Raw genomic sequence first — 16,026 nt, forward strand, 5'->3', positions numbered from 1 at the left:
TGGATGTTTTTAAGCTGTTCCTTCTGATTTTCATTTTAGGGGTTTTTATTTCTTTTACTCACCGAACTATAAAATAAACACTTTTAAGGTTTCCATGAATAATTTCTTTACATGTCAGACTGAAGCTACTGCATGGACTAATTTAGTTTGGGGCAAGATTGTTAAGTGTTTCCTTACAAAATATTATATACTGTATAAAACATAATTTCTTAAAAACAAAAAAACTGAAGGAGATATGTATTAAAATTCTATACAAACTAACAGAAAATATTATGAATAAGAGTTGTAATTTGTTTTACTTTAAAAAAAATTATCCTTTTGCCTATTTGTAACCACATTTGTTACCACAGAACCCATATACAGTCTGTCTTTCAATCTTGTTCACTTATGCCTTTGAAATAAAAATTGCTTTGAACTTTTTCTTAAATATCTACTGTTTTGAAATATCACATCACTATAGAAACTGAGCTTTTAATAATGATTTATAAAACCACCAAACTGCGTTTTGATCATTCCTGACAAGTCTTAATCTTGGCTTATTCTTTCTAACATTATAAATAGCAGAGGATAAACGACTTCCACATTTAGCCTGATCGTTGATGACATGGAAAATATATTAAAAAAATAAAACATTAAAATATAAGAAAAATGATCATATGTACATGTGGTATTTCCTCGTGTTCTGATATACAATGTACAGTACTTACATTCCAACACATAAACAAAAGATTAAGTAAATACAATTCAGGCTGGGGTACACCACGGCAATGACTGGCGATGGCAATAATATATCCAAAGTCACATAAGGAATAACCACCATCAAAAAGAAACAAAAGAAACACCTTCCTGTCAGGCATCTGTATAACAGGGGTACATGAGGCCTCTGGGGCATTCTCGCATGACATTCAGTGACCCCATGTTGTCACAATTACTGTATATACTGTATGTTCACTATTGCTTTTGTTCTTTACTTTTTTGGTGGGAAGCACTTGCTTATTAATATGTGATTGTACATGTGTTCTTTGAGTCATTTCAAATAACAGATTTAATAGCTGAAAAATATAAAGTAGGCTAGATATTGAAAGCACACACATACTGTAAATGTGTCTTCTTAGAATTGCAACTACTTATTACATTAATTTGTTGATAGTTTAATTTGTTGATAGATTTTTTCTAATGTATATTTCCAAAGACGACAGGTAGCAAGTTCCTAAAGAAGGAACAAAGGCGCTTTTTTGATTTTGTTGAACAGGTCTATAAATCCTTGCATTTCATAAAGTGCTAACCAACATTGTTGTCTGCACTCTGTTTAAATTCTATCATTTTCTTAAGAATAATATATTTCTCTTTCAGGTGCAGTACTAAAAGTTATAGTATGTATTACATATTAATATAACCCGTAGTATAGAAGAATTAATACAGAATCTGAGATTTATGTTTAAAATATATTTTTAGAAGAGATAGACCTACAGTACACAGGGCTAGATCTAAAATACCTAAAGAGACATACAAACTGCTGCATCTGACAACTTGTGGAAAATTATATAAAGTAAACTAAAATGTCATAGATTGAGCCAAATATCATAATAGAGGACTCTAGTTATAAACTGAATTGGGAATGGTTGCATTATGACCCACCAGCAAAATATTATGACAAACTTCCACCATCATGTATGTTAAATTTACATTACAATTTTTTGTCATCCTGTACTGTATATCAACAGTGAAATTACATATCATTTGAAAAGACAAAGTGCTATTGGTTATTTTTTCCCCATGAATAGAATAGGTAACCAAAAATCATTTCTTCATGTCTGCCTTGCATACATAAATAGCACACAAATACAATATCTTATTTAAACATTGTTGATAATTCAACTTATTCACATACTTTTAGATGCCTTGGCTTACTGGATATATGAACCCAGCTACTGTAAATCACTATCTCATTCTTAACCACTGTACAGTACATCTGTATCAAGCTCCTTTGTTTCAAAGTCACAGAAAAGCTTAAGATCAAAACCACACTATTAAACTTAAGGCCTACGCCAGCAATATTTTAGCTACTAAGCCTTCCTATTTATGTACATGCCACTGAAAGTTATTGTGTTGTTTCTTTTTTATCAAATTTGTTTGGTTTGATCAAATCGAATGAAACTGTTTTTTGGCATTACACAGCATTCATCACTCAGGCTTTTATGCTGTAGTGAAAGGTTTTCCAATTCTAAATTTCCATTTCAAAAGCAACCTTTTTAATTAGCAAAATCTTAACTGAAGACTTTAGAGTACGCATATTTCCTTTTGACATCTAATGGATGCCCCTGAAAATAATGCATACGAACATTTAACACATAACATTGCCAGTTCTGTTACAAAGCTTGGTGCATGCTATACAGTTTGTATTCAAAAGAGTACAGCAAACCTACAGTAGTACAGGAATTGGACTTGAGTATCAGTTGACAAATACTGCTCCTGATGTCCATGTTTCATATACAGTAGGTCACCTTACATAAATAGACATCTTTTACCCAATGGAAATGTACAGTCAAGTAACAAATTATGGCTAAAAAATAAACTGAGCAATTTCAGTCTCTCCTTGTATACAGAATTTTTGGATTACTCAGTTTTGGATTACTGGTTTGATCACAAAGTAGCAAAATTAGTACTCCACATTTACAGACTAACAAAGAAAATCTCCACTAAAACTGCTACTAAGACATCAAAAGGCCTAGAACTGAAACACAAAACATAGAACAGCAAAGTATTGAATTACACCGATCAATAATATGACTGAAAAACACATTCACCCTTCAACAAGACAGTAATGAAAAAAGAACATATTCAATTTAAAACCATAAAGCAGTTTTATGCAATAAGGTTTATGACTATTACCCTACCTATTATACTGCTCCATTTAATGTAGTACAGCTATTACAGTAGATATTACTGATTTACAGCAGACAATGACTGTTAGACTAGCAGTCCTTGCCTGTTGTGAATTCTTTGTTAAAATGTTCTATTTTCATCTAAAGCACCACTAAATGTTCTTAATCAACTCCCACCTTAACCCTTGGCCTCTTTAATGGACCACTCTAACAGGAGAATATTCCTCTTTTTTACTGAAGCATATTTATGTATAAAAATAATCTCTGTTGTGTAGTACGCTGAGTAATGTACTGCTTTATATTAACTTTAAATCTGTACACAAGATTTAGGAAACACCTTCAATATGATAAGTAGGAAACACAAGTCAATTTGCATTTCCAATATGACAATATAATCAGCCCGGTGATTTCATCTAACACATCATAGACTTTTAAACATCGGCACTCCAGCAGCATCACAGCAAGAGGCATTGCATGCCATTTTCTGTTTTATATTTAATTTAGTACTGTAACATGTATTGTACATTGTACTGTATCTTGTCTCATAAAGAACTTTCATCATTTGTCCACTACAACAGCAGACTAAGAACATGGCAAAAAATAACTCGTCTCAGTATAAAAGTACTTTACCATTTTACAATTTAAAATGTAGGATGTAGTCTTATGTATTTATCTACTGGTTTTACTTTACTACTGACTACTGGCACAAGTCACTTCAATTTGCCGTTGCCAATGGCAGGACCAACCTGCGGCGTGAGCTTAAATTATCCACCTTAGTATTTTAGGATGTTTTCACTTATAACATTGTATCTTTTCAAAGTTACACTCATATGTATGCCATATCTTTCTTTCACAGGTGGCGAAAGCGTCTTGGCCTGGCCCTTATAAATGGGAAATTGTTCATAAATTATTTATCTGGTTAAATAATGGACTATTGATATGGTATTAATATTATCCAGATCTGTGTTTTCCACTGCAAACCAGTTCAAGTCAGCGCCACAGCACCACTAAATACACAGACTATGAAAAGCACATAGACTAAAAAAGAACAGTTTTAATCACACATACTGTATAGCGTTTTTTTCATGTTAAAAAGGTATAAAAATGTATCCACGTCTATTGTATATACGTAAGATGATTGCTTGCCCATGGTCTCTTGGTGAGATGTGGAAAACAGGAGAAAATAAATTAGTACAGATTTTTTTTTAAATCCTTTAGCAAATATTTGGCAAATAAACAGGTTATATCTTTATCAGAAAATGACCGATTCCAGTAGTATTTTTTCAAAACACTCACATAATGAATGAAAAAAGGATCACACCTTTGATGAAAAGAGGACAAAGTCTGTGAAGGAATTATTGGGAACAGGACATGTATTATCTGAAAGAATGGCCATAAATCTCTTTCAGTATCATTCTTTTTGATGCGTAACACTCCACAAGGACAAACCCTGGCTCCATGATCAACCCCACCAGACCACCACTGAAGAATAAATTGGGATTTGTCAGTGGTGTTACTATAGCTGTTGTACTTTCAACAGGTACTCATTGTAATTCTTTCAATATTTTAGGAACACCTGAAAATAGTTTTATATGTGTTTACTTTATGACTGGATGTATACAGTAAGTTACCCATCATAATATTTTTGGAATAGTGATGCTTGTGATGTCACTCTTCATGTGATGTCATGGTGACCCTAAAACACCACATACATTTAATGAGATGTTCTTAAAGGACATTAGTACAGAAGGTCAGTTAGATACTACAGTAGGTCCAAATAAAGACTTAGAAAACTCCTACACACTTTAACTTCCACTCAGACAATAAGTGCTGAACCCTTGTTTGCTCATTTGCAGATTTGTTTTTTTTGTATCATATGCTTCACTATATTTTGATGACTCTGATGAAACATTAGACATTGTGATGCTGAAAAGAGTAAAGTTTTTCTCCCTTCCATCATGAGAAAAATTACAATACTTATCGGCGCAGAAACAGATAATCAGCACATAAAAACACAAGAGTACTAATAAGAGGAAAACAATGTGCATGTGTTTTCAGAGACACAATTATTCAGAAGTTAATGTGTCAAGGCTCTGATACTGTATATTTGCCATCATCCTCCCTTAAACACAGATGCATTACATGTCTCTTTTGCTACCAGGACTGTGACCTTCCTGATGGGGGCCAACAGTTGACAACAAAAATGTCTTGATTTTTGAAAAGGCAGCTCTGAAAAATGCCCTTAGCATTTCAAAACAGTCACTCAGAAGGGCTCTTCTGTGTTAAATCAGATGTGACAACATGAAATGTTGTATCCTCATTGTCACATACACAATGGAGGGCATCAGGGAGGGGTGAGTATGTGTGTAAACTACAGTAAAACCTACTTACTGGAACATTAATATTAAATCATGGTTGTTACTTACGCCTACTCTCATAGATAGCTCTGGACTTCTCATAGAGTTCATAGGGGTCAGGTTTTCTTTGATCAAAGCCATCGGCTGAGTCTGGGAAAGAAGCCCTGTGGAAGTTTGATGGGAAGGGAACATTCTGTGGAATTACTGGAGCAGATAAGCTGGTCTGGGGGCTGCCTTGGACATCCCACTGCTCCAACACCTGCAAACACATTGGCATTCATTTGTTATTTATTTAATTTTGTTTCATATGAGCTATTTTACTGTAGGTGACCAAAAACTCCTTTTCCGTAAGTGACCAAAGAGGTGCATGCCTTTTGTTACACCTTTTGGATTTGGAAACCTGAAGTGTGAGGCTGCTAATGTTCCTTGGAATACGATTCTACATATCATTTTGCTTTGGGGATGTTCATGAGACTTCATCTTAACACTTTATCATCCAACTCTCTTTTCACAGAGAATTTGTCCACTATACATTCGTAGTGAGCCAGCTGAGATGTGGTTCTTAGGATGGAGAGTCCTGCCCTGCAGGACATGGAGTGAAATCAGAGGAATTAATTCATCACATTCCTGGCCTCAACACAGTGTGACTTACGGTCACTGTCAAATGGGGTTAAATCAAATCAGCCTTAATACAGAGTCAAAGGTCCTTACAGTCCATTTTCCATTATTGATCTACTGAGCTATCCAATGGCATAAAAACAAGCTAATTGCATTTTTTTCTTTGTAGGACTGGAATTCCTGGGATTTTGTGTGTAAATGGTAACCCCATGTTTCAGCACAATTATCACCACTAAAGGATTACACACCATTAATTCCATTCCTGCTTCAAACCTGTTAAGATCCAACTTGCACACATCAATTGCCAACTGAAGGATAGTGATGTAATACGAAATATACTGTATATGTTTTAATCAGCTACAGTATAATTGATCAGCAGTTTCAATTAGTCTACATTTTCGTAACCAAGAGATTTACTACAGAAATTAATAAAAAAACAAATGGTGAGTGACAACATAATGAAGATTAGTGCAATGCTGAAGCCCATAGATGTTAGAAATGTTCATTTTAAACATGTGATGCATTACAAGCAACAGTGCTGAATCATTAAAGCTCTAAAATGTAAGAAAATAATGTTATAGTGGTCAGTATGTTTTATAATGGAAAAATCACAAATCACAGAATGTATTTTTCTAAAAGCCATTAGGGTTTATGCATGAATGTTTCTACAAAATGTATCATGGAAAGCACCAGATGAAACTATAAATAGCATTACTGTAGGTATGAGATCTGTCAGATGTAATGCAAACTATATGGGTTGCAAGTATTTGTAAAGTATATAAAAAATAAAAGGAAAAGAAAGTAATACATGTAAATGAGATTTGTTTCCAAACAGTTCTCTACAAAATACTATTTCCATAACACTAAAATATTAGAAAGTACTGAGAGAAGATTAATTCTGCTGTAAACTTTATATTATTGACTGAACAGCTCATTGGCAGTATAATGAAAATAGATAGTGATGTACCATATGATGAAACCCTAACCTAGTAATTGATATTAAAACATGAATTTGGATACAGATATTACTTTTAATTTAATAAGGGAACTGTTGAAATGATAACCAGACATGATTCTTCAGGACTGAAAAACATTTTGTTATGAATAAATGCCATGTTTTTTTAGAGCTTTGATAGTTCTCCTCTTCTAGGGTGCCTCTGTCTACAGATTTTATTAACTAACAATAATTTTGAAAGCTTTTTTTGTGAGGATATAATTCACCTCCTCCTGTAATACATTAAAAACACTTCCTATAAAAATCAACCAAACACAAAAACAATCAAAATCACCAAGCAAATAGAGATTCAATTTGAATGAAATATGTTTTGGGCAGTAAATTGTATCTCAGTGGGCACAACATTGCAATGCAATTTTAAATATTACCACCATAAAATAGTATTTTAGTGCAGAAAGACATATAATTTAACAAGAATCATTTTGCTGAGATCTTTTAGCTCATCACAGTAATATTAGTGCATCAAGGGTATGTAGGGGTCAGTATTAAAATTTGTCAAACCAACAAGGCAGCTATTTAGCTTTCTTTTAGATCTTATATTCTAAAACATTGATCTGTGCAAATGGTGAAATTATTTATCAACAATCAACTGAATAATAACGACAGATCAAGCAAAATGTTAAGGCACCAGAAAGCTGTATTTTATTTATTTACCTTTTTTAATTTTACATAACATACTCCTGAGTCCCCCCTCAAGGCTATTTTGTTGTTCTTAAGAAAATTATTTCAATGAAACCTCTGTTGAACTCTTTGTGCTTTCTTTGCATTTCAGATAAGAAATTTCAGCATGGTTTGAATTTTAACCTGACTTTTTAAAATAATAATATCAGGTGTTAATGAAGAAAAGTCTTCAGAGCAAAAAATTGCTGAACATGCAAAGAGCAGATGAATATTTTTATGTTTAGGCAAAAATAAAATGCTGATTTCTATGAATGTATTACTTAAGATGAAAGCTTGCTGGTTGGTTTATTGTAATAGGAAGTTTCTCATTTTTCAGGATACCACAGTGAGGTGGAAAAAATACTGTAGGTACAGTCCCATTTGTTTTCCTAATTCCTTCTTTAAACTCGTGATAACACAAAATGTTTTATTAGAGTAAAATTTAATTTGAAGTAATATAAAATGCAGGTTTAAAAAAACAGATTCCCAGGTTTTATGAAGTGTCTCACAGGCTTACAATAATTTCAGGAAGTGACTCTTCTGTCAGTCGTCAATGTGACCCAGTAATTACTATACAATAATTGTGTCTGAACATTGAAGGGACCATTCCAGAGTGCCCACACAGAATATTGTCCTGATATTATAAGAATGATTCATGAAGATTGCATCAGGTGAAACATGGTTTGAAAAGAAAGATGCTTCATCTGGGAATTTTTTCTTTCGGATTTCCTCACACCAAATCAGTCTTCCCCCAGCTGGCGATAAAACGCATCTAGAGTGAGCAGTGTTGAGTGTCCTCTTCTGATTTGACATCCCACTTCTCAAAAGAGGGTGCTGTTCCACTTGTGCACTCCCCCACGACCACATTTAAACTTTGAACTGTTGGGCCTCTCTCCATTTTTATATTCATCTGTCTCTTCGGTGTGCAGAGATTGGCATTTTAGCAGCTTGAGAGAGAGCACTTCTTGAATTCTGTTCAAGAGAATTATAGTTTTGAAAGCTAACGGTTTGTCTGACCTCACATATAGTAATGTTTCAATCAGGTGGAATGTGATAAAAGTAAAGTCCAGTTGAGTTGATTGAATTCCAGTAGCCATATTTTGATGTATTGTGCATCCCAATAATTACTTTGTTAGGAAGGGCATCTGTTCGCTCCTTGCTGCACTAAATAGCAAAATAAACACTTACAATGTCTTCCCTGTGGGTCCTGTCATAGCACATTAATGCAGAGTACTTTGGAGGTTTCAGCTTAAATGAAAAAATGAAGTGAAGGTGTTTTCACAACACTTTGTTCATTTGTACAATCAGAGATGTTGAACTATTCAGTACATCTTATTTTTTTAAATGATATATGCTACTGTATGTAGAAAACATGGATTTATACAGTATGGAATCACTCGCTAAAATTCAAAACAGAGTTTTGACAAAATGAGTTCTGGAAAGGTAAGAAAACATTGTTCTCCCTCAGTACTTCAAGCTCTGCTTGTGTTGACAGAAAATAAATGTACACAGACTGTCCACTGAACAGTGACAGTTTTTCTCACCCATTTATTTCAGGGTAAGAGGAACTGATGTGTTATACATCATAAAACAAGGAGAGAGCACTGTAACTGTGCAGCAAAGGCATATGTTTTCTACAAAAAGATAGCAAGCAAGTCTAACATTCTAATCAAAGCCAGTTAGAAGCTGACACATGAGCACACAGCTGTTGCCATAGTTAATATTAAATACAGAGCAGAAGTAAGCTTTGTTTGGAAGACAATGCATTTTACCTGTTTAGAGGTCTTCCATGGTGAAAAGTGACCTGCAATGGTAAGAAAACAAAAACATTTAGCCTAATAAACAGTGCAGCCAATACATAGTTTGGACATGGTCTCTCTGAGGATATTCAGGTTTAGTTAAATAGAAAACAAAATATGAAGAAAAAGAAATTGGTGTACACAATCATACGTCACTACAGTTTCTGCAGATTTGCAGCAGCAATGTGTGCTGAATGCAAAACACTGCATGAGAATGAGATTATAAATACTGTGTCCTGTTTCCTAACTTTACAGTTAAAATGGACACAAACAAAGCCAGATAACTAAATGACACTCAACACTAATAGACAAGCAAGAAATGGAATATCAAAATTGTCTTCTCCTGATATATGGTGGAAATTATGTAACCCAATGCATTAGCAATGGAGGGCCATCACTTCTGAACTCCAATCCCTGTGCGTTAAAACTGGGGACTTTTGTCTATGTTCCTTTCGCATAATGTACTTCTGCTGCAGATTTCCTTTCACAATCTACTTCACTGACACACACACAGTGATGCAGATATTATATGAACATGTTCAAACATTAGCTAAAGTGTGTCCTCCGTTTCCCTAAGAACACAAGATAATTTAGTCTCTTGACGTTATGCAAGCACCTGGGATGTACTCATGACCTGTCCTTAGAATGTCACAATACTGCTTCAAAAATTTACATTCTGAAAATATTAACTCTCAATGCAATATTTTACTTCAAAATAAAACTCTTAAGTGAATCCAGGAAGCTAATGTTGAAAGTCTAAATATATATAAATTCCTTAATCATAGAAGTTACTTAGATGTCTACTTTGACAACTGAAGTGATTAGAGCTAATTTTTCTGTTGCAGATGCATCCTTTTTTTCTTTCCACAACTGAACATTTTAAAAACAAGAAATTCTACTCTGGATTAGGAAAAGAAAACAAACTAATGCTGTATTAGCTGACCCCAATAACCAATAACAAAGAGGAACAAAAAGTTAAGTCTGTTTGAATGAGTAATCCTGGCTTTAACTTCATGGCCTCATATTTGCTTACTTACAGTATTTAATTAGGGCATGATAGTATTTAGCGAAGTGCAGTTCATGCACGGATACACAATGCTATGCTTCAAGCCTTGTCTTCCCCAAACCCCAAATTATCATTTAACCTTATCTGCCATTCACACAGCAGGGTCCTGATAATCCGCCAGGAATTTCAAGCACAGAGACTGAAGGAGAGAACAGCTGTAGTCTGCACTTTTCTTGCTCTGCAGGTCTTGCCTTATATATTGAACAATGCAAAATGCAAAACCTGTCTTAAAGACCATTTTTAATTAAATAGTAAATAAATAAATGTTTTCCTGTGTAAAACTGTTATTATCTATCAATGCTTGTGAGTGAGTTGGCAATGAATTACATTAATAAGAAAGGCAGAAAGCATGATGTTATATTCCCTCCAAAACATACTAGGTTGTATTTTTATCATTTTTATAATTCATAATTTTTTAAATAAAAGTAAGATCAGCCATTAGAAGTCTATATTTTGGAAGATGTACGTGATGTACAGTTTTATCTTTACATGTTTGTTAAACCTGTCTGCAGTGTCTACAATAGGAGCTTGGACACACAAACCACCAGTTATGAGAATAAAATACGACAGTAAATGCTAAATGAATTCATGAGGTTGTCTCATAAATGCAAATTGAAAATAAATGTTATTAAGACTTTTCACTTATTAGAAAAGCTGTACAGACAGGAAAGTAAGATATACTGTTTATTCTTATTATTACATTATACAGTGCCAAGAAAAATCCATTTGTCAGCTGAAGCTGAGCCAAAATTGGGTCATGCAGCAAGGAAATGATCCAAAACATGTGAGCAGATGTACAACAAAATGGCTGCAAAAGATGAAATTTCACATTTTTGATTGGTCAAATCAAAGTCCAGGCATACATCTTACTGAAATATTATGGCAGGACCTAAAGCAAGACGTTCATGCAAGGAAACCTTCAAATGTCACCAGCCTGAAGCAGTTATTGTACATAAGGAAGAATTGGACAAAATGTGTTATACATTTAATTCAATTATCTTCATTTTTAATCAAGACTTTAAGGAAGATCTAATTATACGTTAAGTCTAAAATACATGAGATAATGATTCAAACTAGGGGGCTCACAGACTTTTTATCAGCACTGTATATAAATTGTCCTCGAATTTACACATTCAGCTGTCAAAAAGCAATTGACTAGCAAGCAGGGTCAGTATTTCAAAGCTTAAGGATGCGTATTTTGGCAGGAACCATCATTTCAGACTAAAACAAGGGGAATGAAACAACACCCTTAGCCATTTGTTTTACACATACATCTTCCATGGCTACAGTACATATAGATTTTTGAGTAAAAGAAGGACACATAGACATTACAATTTTTTAAACATTATCAGTGTTTCTATGGGATACTGTAAATAGATGTACCTGTAACAAGTACAAAAAAGCAAAAGCAAGTTCTCTCTGTAAAAATTGCAGGCATCTTCTAAGGTAGTTTTGTAAGCCTCCATCAAATCCATGAGGAATTAGGGTTAATGCATTTAATTCAAAAGATGGATCAGAACAGTTTGCTGAATGTATTACTTCCTGAATACTGAATAAGAAGAAAAATAAGGTATATTAAAATCATAGTGAAACGTTTATGTCACAGCTTACAACATTACTTTTATCACGGAACAAATGCATGTACCAGCCTAAAAAAGAAAAAAAAATCAGTGTGCAAATCACATCCTTTCTCTGTCTTCCCTACTCAATTTCATTCTTTCTTTCATGTAAAGCCATGGACACCCTCCAGGAGGAACTGAAGACATGCAAATCAATGGGATTGGATTAGTTTGTCACTCAATGCATTTTTTTGCAGGCAACAATTTTCTTAAAGCTGTAATTATAGCATAAATGCTCTCTAAATCAACAATGGCAAAAGAAACTGCACGTGGCAACAAACATTAAACCAGGAGTTCATCTTTTTCAAGAAGGGGTAGTAGGAATTCAAGTTAATTGTTTTTTGGTACAAAATAAGCAAATAGTGGCTGGGACCTTCATGATTTCAATGCATGCAGTAAAGCAAACTGGTCCCTAATACATTTGGTTTTGTAATGCGGGTGTTGTAACAGAAGAATATTCCACAGGATTAACAAGGAGTTTCATCACAGGGATCTGCATTCTTCCATGTCAGATTAATATTATATATAGTAGTATAGTAAATGAAGGACATAAAATCTGTAGCAAAAGTTAATACTGACTTCTATTCTGTAGAAGGCTGGAGAGACAAAATACTTAGTCAAACCAAATTATAGTTTAATCTAATGGATAAACCTAGATAAAACCAACAAGTAAAAATGAAATATTTTTGTTTCTGGAAGAAAGAAGAACTTTATAAAAACTCAGCAGAATATCTGAACTTCAAGTCTGTATAGCTTTAATATTGCAGCAGGAATGATACAGTAGTATCAAAAAGCTTTTATGTTTTAAGCTTTCCTTTGGAAAACAAACACCGATATTGTACATCCATCCTGTATGTTGATGAATATTAAGAGTACTGCAGAAAATACTGCACGGTGAAGGACATTACACAGGACAAGGTAAACGAATACGGAAATACTTCATTGCCAAAGTAATAGCACGTTAATACATACTACTGTACATAACAGAAGTAGTCTTTTGGCAGAAGCTATTAGCTTTTTCTGTTTATTTTCTTACCACTGTATCTCTGACAAGAGACAAGCTGGGAGTGCTTTCTGAGAGCATATGAGCCAGAATATCTCTTCAAAATCCACATAAAGCTTGCACAACTTGTTTAGGAGGCTTCAACATGTTCAAGTGTAAAGTATTGATGGCTAGGGAGCACATTTCTGCAAAGAGCTGTCCTTGGTACTAAGAGTTCTGTAAGTACACTGTACTCTACATAGGCATCAGCACACATCAGTCTAGTTCTAAAACAATTTTGGGGTGATAGTTTTGAAAGAAATGCCTTTTGTGATACTATACATTTAAGCTAAAGTTTTAACAGTAAACATAAGCAGGAAACCCATTTTCAAAAGTCAGTGAATTAATGTTGATATTATTGCTATTGAGTCCAAGATTTAATTTTATTAATTCAAGTGGGAATTTTATAGTATAGTGCTTAGTCTATCTGAAAGGGGAACAAAGCCTTATTGTCTATTTCAATGTTTATATGCATATACTGTATGCGTTTGTATGAAAATAGAAAAATAATTAAGTACTATTGAAAAACATTAATTAAGTGTTATTCGTCACTTTCTCTAATTTCAGATATGAAAATTCAGTTTTTTTTTCTTTTCACGGCTGTACAGCCCATCTTATGATCTCTTACAAATGTGGTAATCAAAAGATAGTCAAGATGACAAGCTACCCATGAATCTTGCTGTTTCTCTACTGGAACTGTGACTGTAATGTGATCATGTTGCAAAGGGCAGAAGGGAAACATTTTACATAAAATCAAATTACAATAGGTCTACTGTAATGAATAGTATAAGAACAGGACTCAGTTATTCAAAATCATTAAAGTGACTGCTTTTCATAACATGAAACACTTTTTAAGAAACAAATGTTTTGCAATGGCATGGAAACTATTAAAATAATAGAATAATTTATCAGACAATGATTATGCAATATACAAGGTTACCTCATCCATTTCATGTGCTACTTTCAAAAAGCTCAAATAAGGACACTTCAGGCAATGGTACTCTTGTTATGAAAAAAGTCAATTTAAGTCACTACAACAACAAAAAAGTTTGTTTTTTTAATTTGTTAACAAAAAATTCTTGGTTGAAAATAATTAAGCATCTAAAGATAAAGCTTTGTTTTGAAAGCAGTATGAGTTTACTTAGAACACTCCAGTGTTTCTTTTATCTATGAGCAAGGGGGCCTTTGCTTCAACTCAAGAGAGAGGTTTCCTGAGCTAATGCACTAAATACTTCCTTAGAGCAACATCTGAGTTCATTGTGTTATCAGTGATTAAGTTGTTCTCCAAAACAAATCTCCAATTAGGGACCTTCCAGATACTGTAGGTATTAACTCATTACTTACCTTACAAAACCTTCAAGGTAAGGAAACTAAAATGTACAAACTGCTTTTCAATTGCAAGTTGATACTGGTAATTAACAGGAATCATTGGGGGCTCCAATAAGCATTTAACCACCAGATTTACAACACAGTATTTACTAGAATGAATGCAAGATGATCTAAAGAATATGATATAAGTTAGAATGTTGTGGAAAATACGCAAAAAATATGATAGTAGAGTAATAAACATCGGTCTGTGATTATGCATAATTTGTAATACTTTATACCTGTGCAAAGTAACTTTTAAAACTAAAGTCATGACTACAGTAAAATATATTTTGACCTACTTTGTAACATTATGGTAAAATTTCATTACAGACTTCATGCACTGCTTGCAAGAATAAGGGTGTTAAACCCAGAGTCAAGGTTAACTTCCACCCTGGGCTTGAACAATCTGACTTTACTACGTTTCCTCATAATTTATTTAGTGAAGCAATTTCTCAATTTCTCAGTATGGTTGCTGGTGCATACTGGCTACCACATGTCACCTATGGAGGTGTTGCATTTCAGTGGTGCATTAAGTGGTTCTCCTCCTCCTGGGAACTTTGAGATTACAAGTGCTAAATAAATCCAATTAATTATTGAAATTATTAAAATAGGAATGTTTGTGCAATGTTTCAGTCTCACAATTTTGCAGTAACATCATACTTATGATTTATATCTACAGTATATTTCACCTACATAGCTTTATTCATCAGACATTTGCATGAAATAACACAGTATGCTCCATTTCAGTATGCAACCCACATGGAGGTCTCCAGGCAATCAATTCAATTCAAAAGCCCTTCAAGCTCACATCAGCTGTATCCAAACCTCATCAACCCTGTCAGTTCCACTTGATTGCACTTTTATACCTTTCTCCTCTTTGGAAGTGGAAAGCACACATTTACCAAAAGTTTTCTTCAGCACTTACATTCGATTTCTAAGTGGATTTAAAAGAGAACCGCTAAAAAAGCAACTATCAAGTTGTCATCTCAGAAACAAAGAAGAGTTTGATTTACAGTACCCGGGCCTTTTCAGAAGCAAGATGGGAAACCCCTAAGGGAAATCATGCAGGTGTTATAACTCAATATATGGAGTTGATACTCTTCTCCCTGGACTGGAACTGTGCTTTAGGACAGATGTCATTCAGGATTTAATTGATTCAGTCATCTAATTGGGAAAAATATTAATTCTCAAAAGTATAAATCAGATTTTCTTAATAATCGTTATCAGCCCTGTATCAACTAAAAACTCCTCTCAATTAGGAGTACTAACTGAAATGTACTGTAATCAATGTTTGAAACATTATCATTCCCACATACTGCATCTCATCATAAATTGATCACCTATTAATTGTTGGAAATAAGGGTCAATATATTGAAGAGAGGGTGCTTAAATTTCTGTACACTGACATCATTGGAAAAAGTAACCTTGAAGTATATTTTTCAAAATTAAGGACCAAGTGCAGAAGCATGTCTAAACTTGACAAGTTTAAACAAGCAAGCTGCTGCTAAACTGTAGCAGTCAGGTATTTAGCACTAGAGATTACCCAAGGGCAATGGTCAGGAACTGTTGCTTCAGGAAGTTCAACCCTTTAGAGATA

General features: G+C 33.9%; 1 protein-coding gene across 21 annotated transcripts in view; it reads right to left on the reverse strand.

The window, feature by feature from the left end:
* The window catches only part of magi2a (membrane associated guanylate kinase, WW and PDZ domain containing 2a), a 396,131-nt gene that overhangs the window by 46,063 nt on the left and 334,042 nt on the right, over window positions 1–16,026 (reverse strand). For 19 of the 21 annotated variants that reach the window (XM_069192438.1, XM_069192437.1, XM_069192436.1 and 16 more), the window contains 2 exons: window positions 9,308–9,339; window positions 5,312–5,501 (listed from right to left, as the gene is read on the reverse strand). The exons of the other annotated variants lie outside the window; for them this stretch is intronic. In XM_069192438.1, the coding sequence (XP_069048539.1) occupies window positions 5,312–5,501; window positions 9,308–9,339 (222 nt within the window). The remainder of the gene's footprint in view (window positions 1–5,311; window positions 5,502–9,307; window positions 9,340–16,026) is intronic. 21 annotated transcript variants of the gene reach the window in all.

The sequence above is a fragment of the Lepisosteus oculatus genome, chromosome 7, assembly GCF_040954835.1.
Source record: "Lepisosteus oculatus isolate fLepOcu1 chromosome 7, fLepOcu1.hap2, whole genome shotgun sequence".
Classification (NCBI taxonomy): Eukaryota; Metazoa; Chordata; class Actinopteri; order Semionotiformes; family Lepisosteidae; genus Lepisosteus; species Lepisosteus oculatus.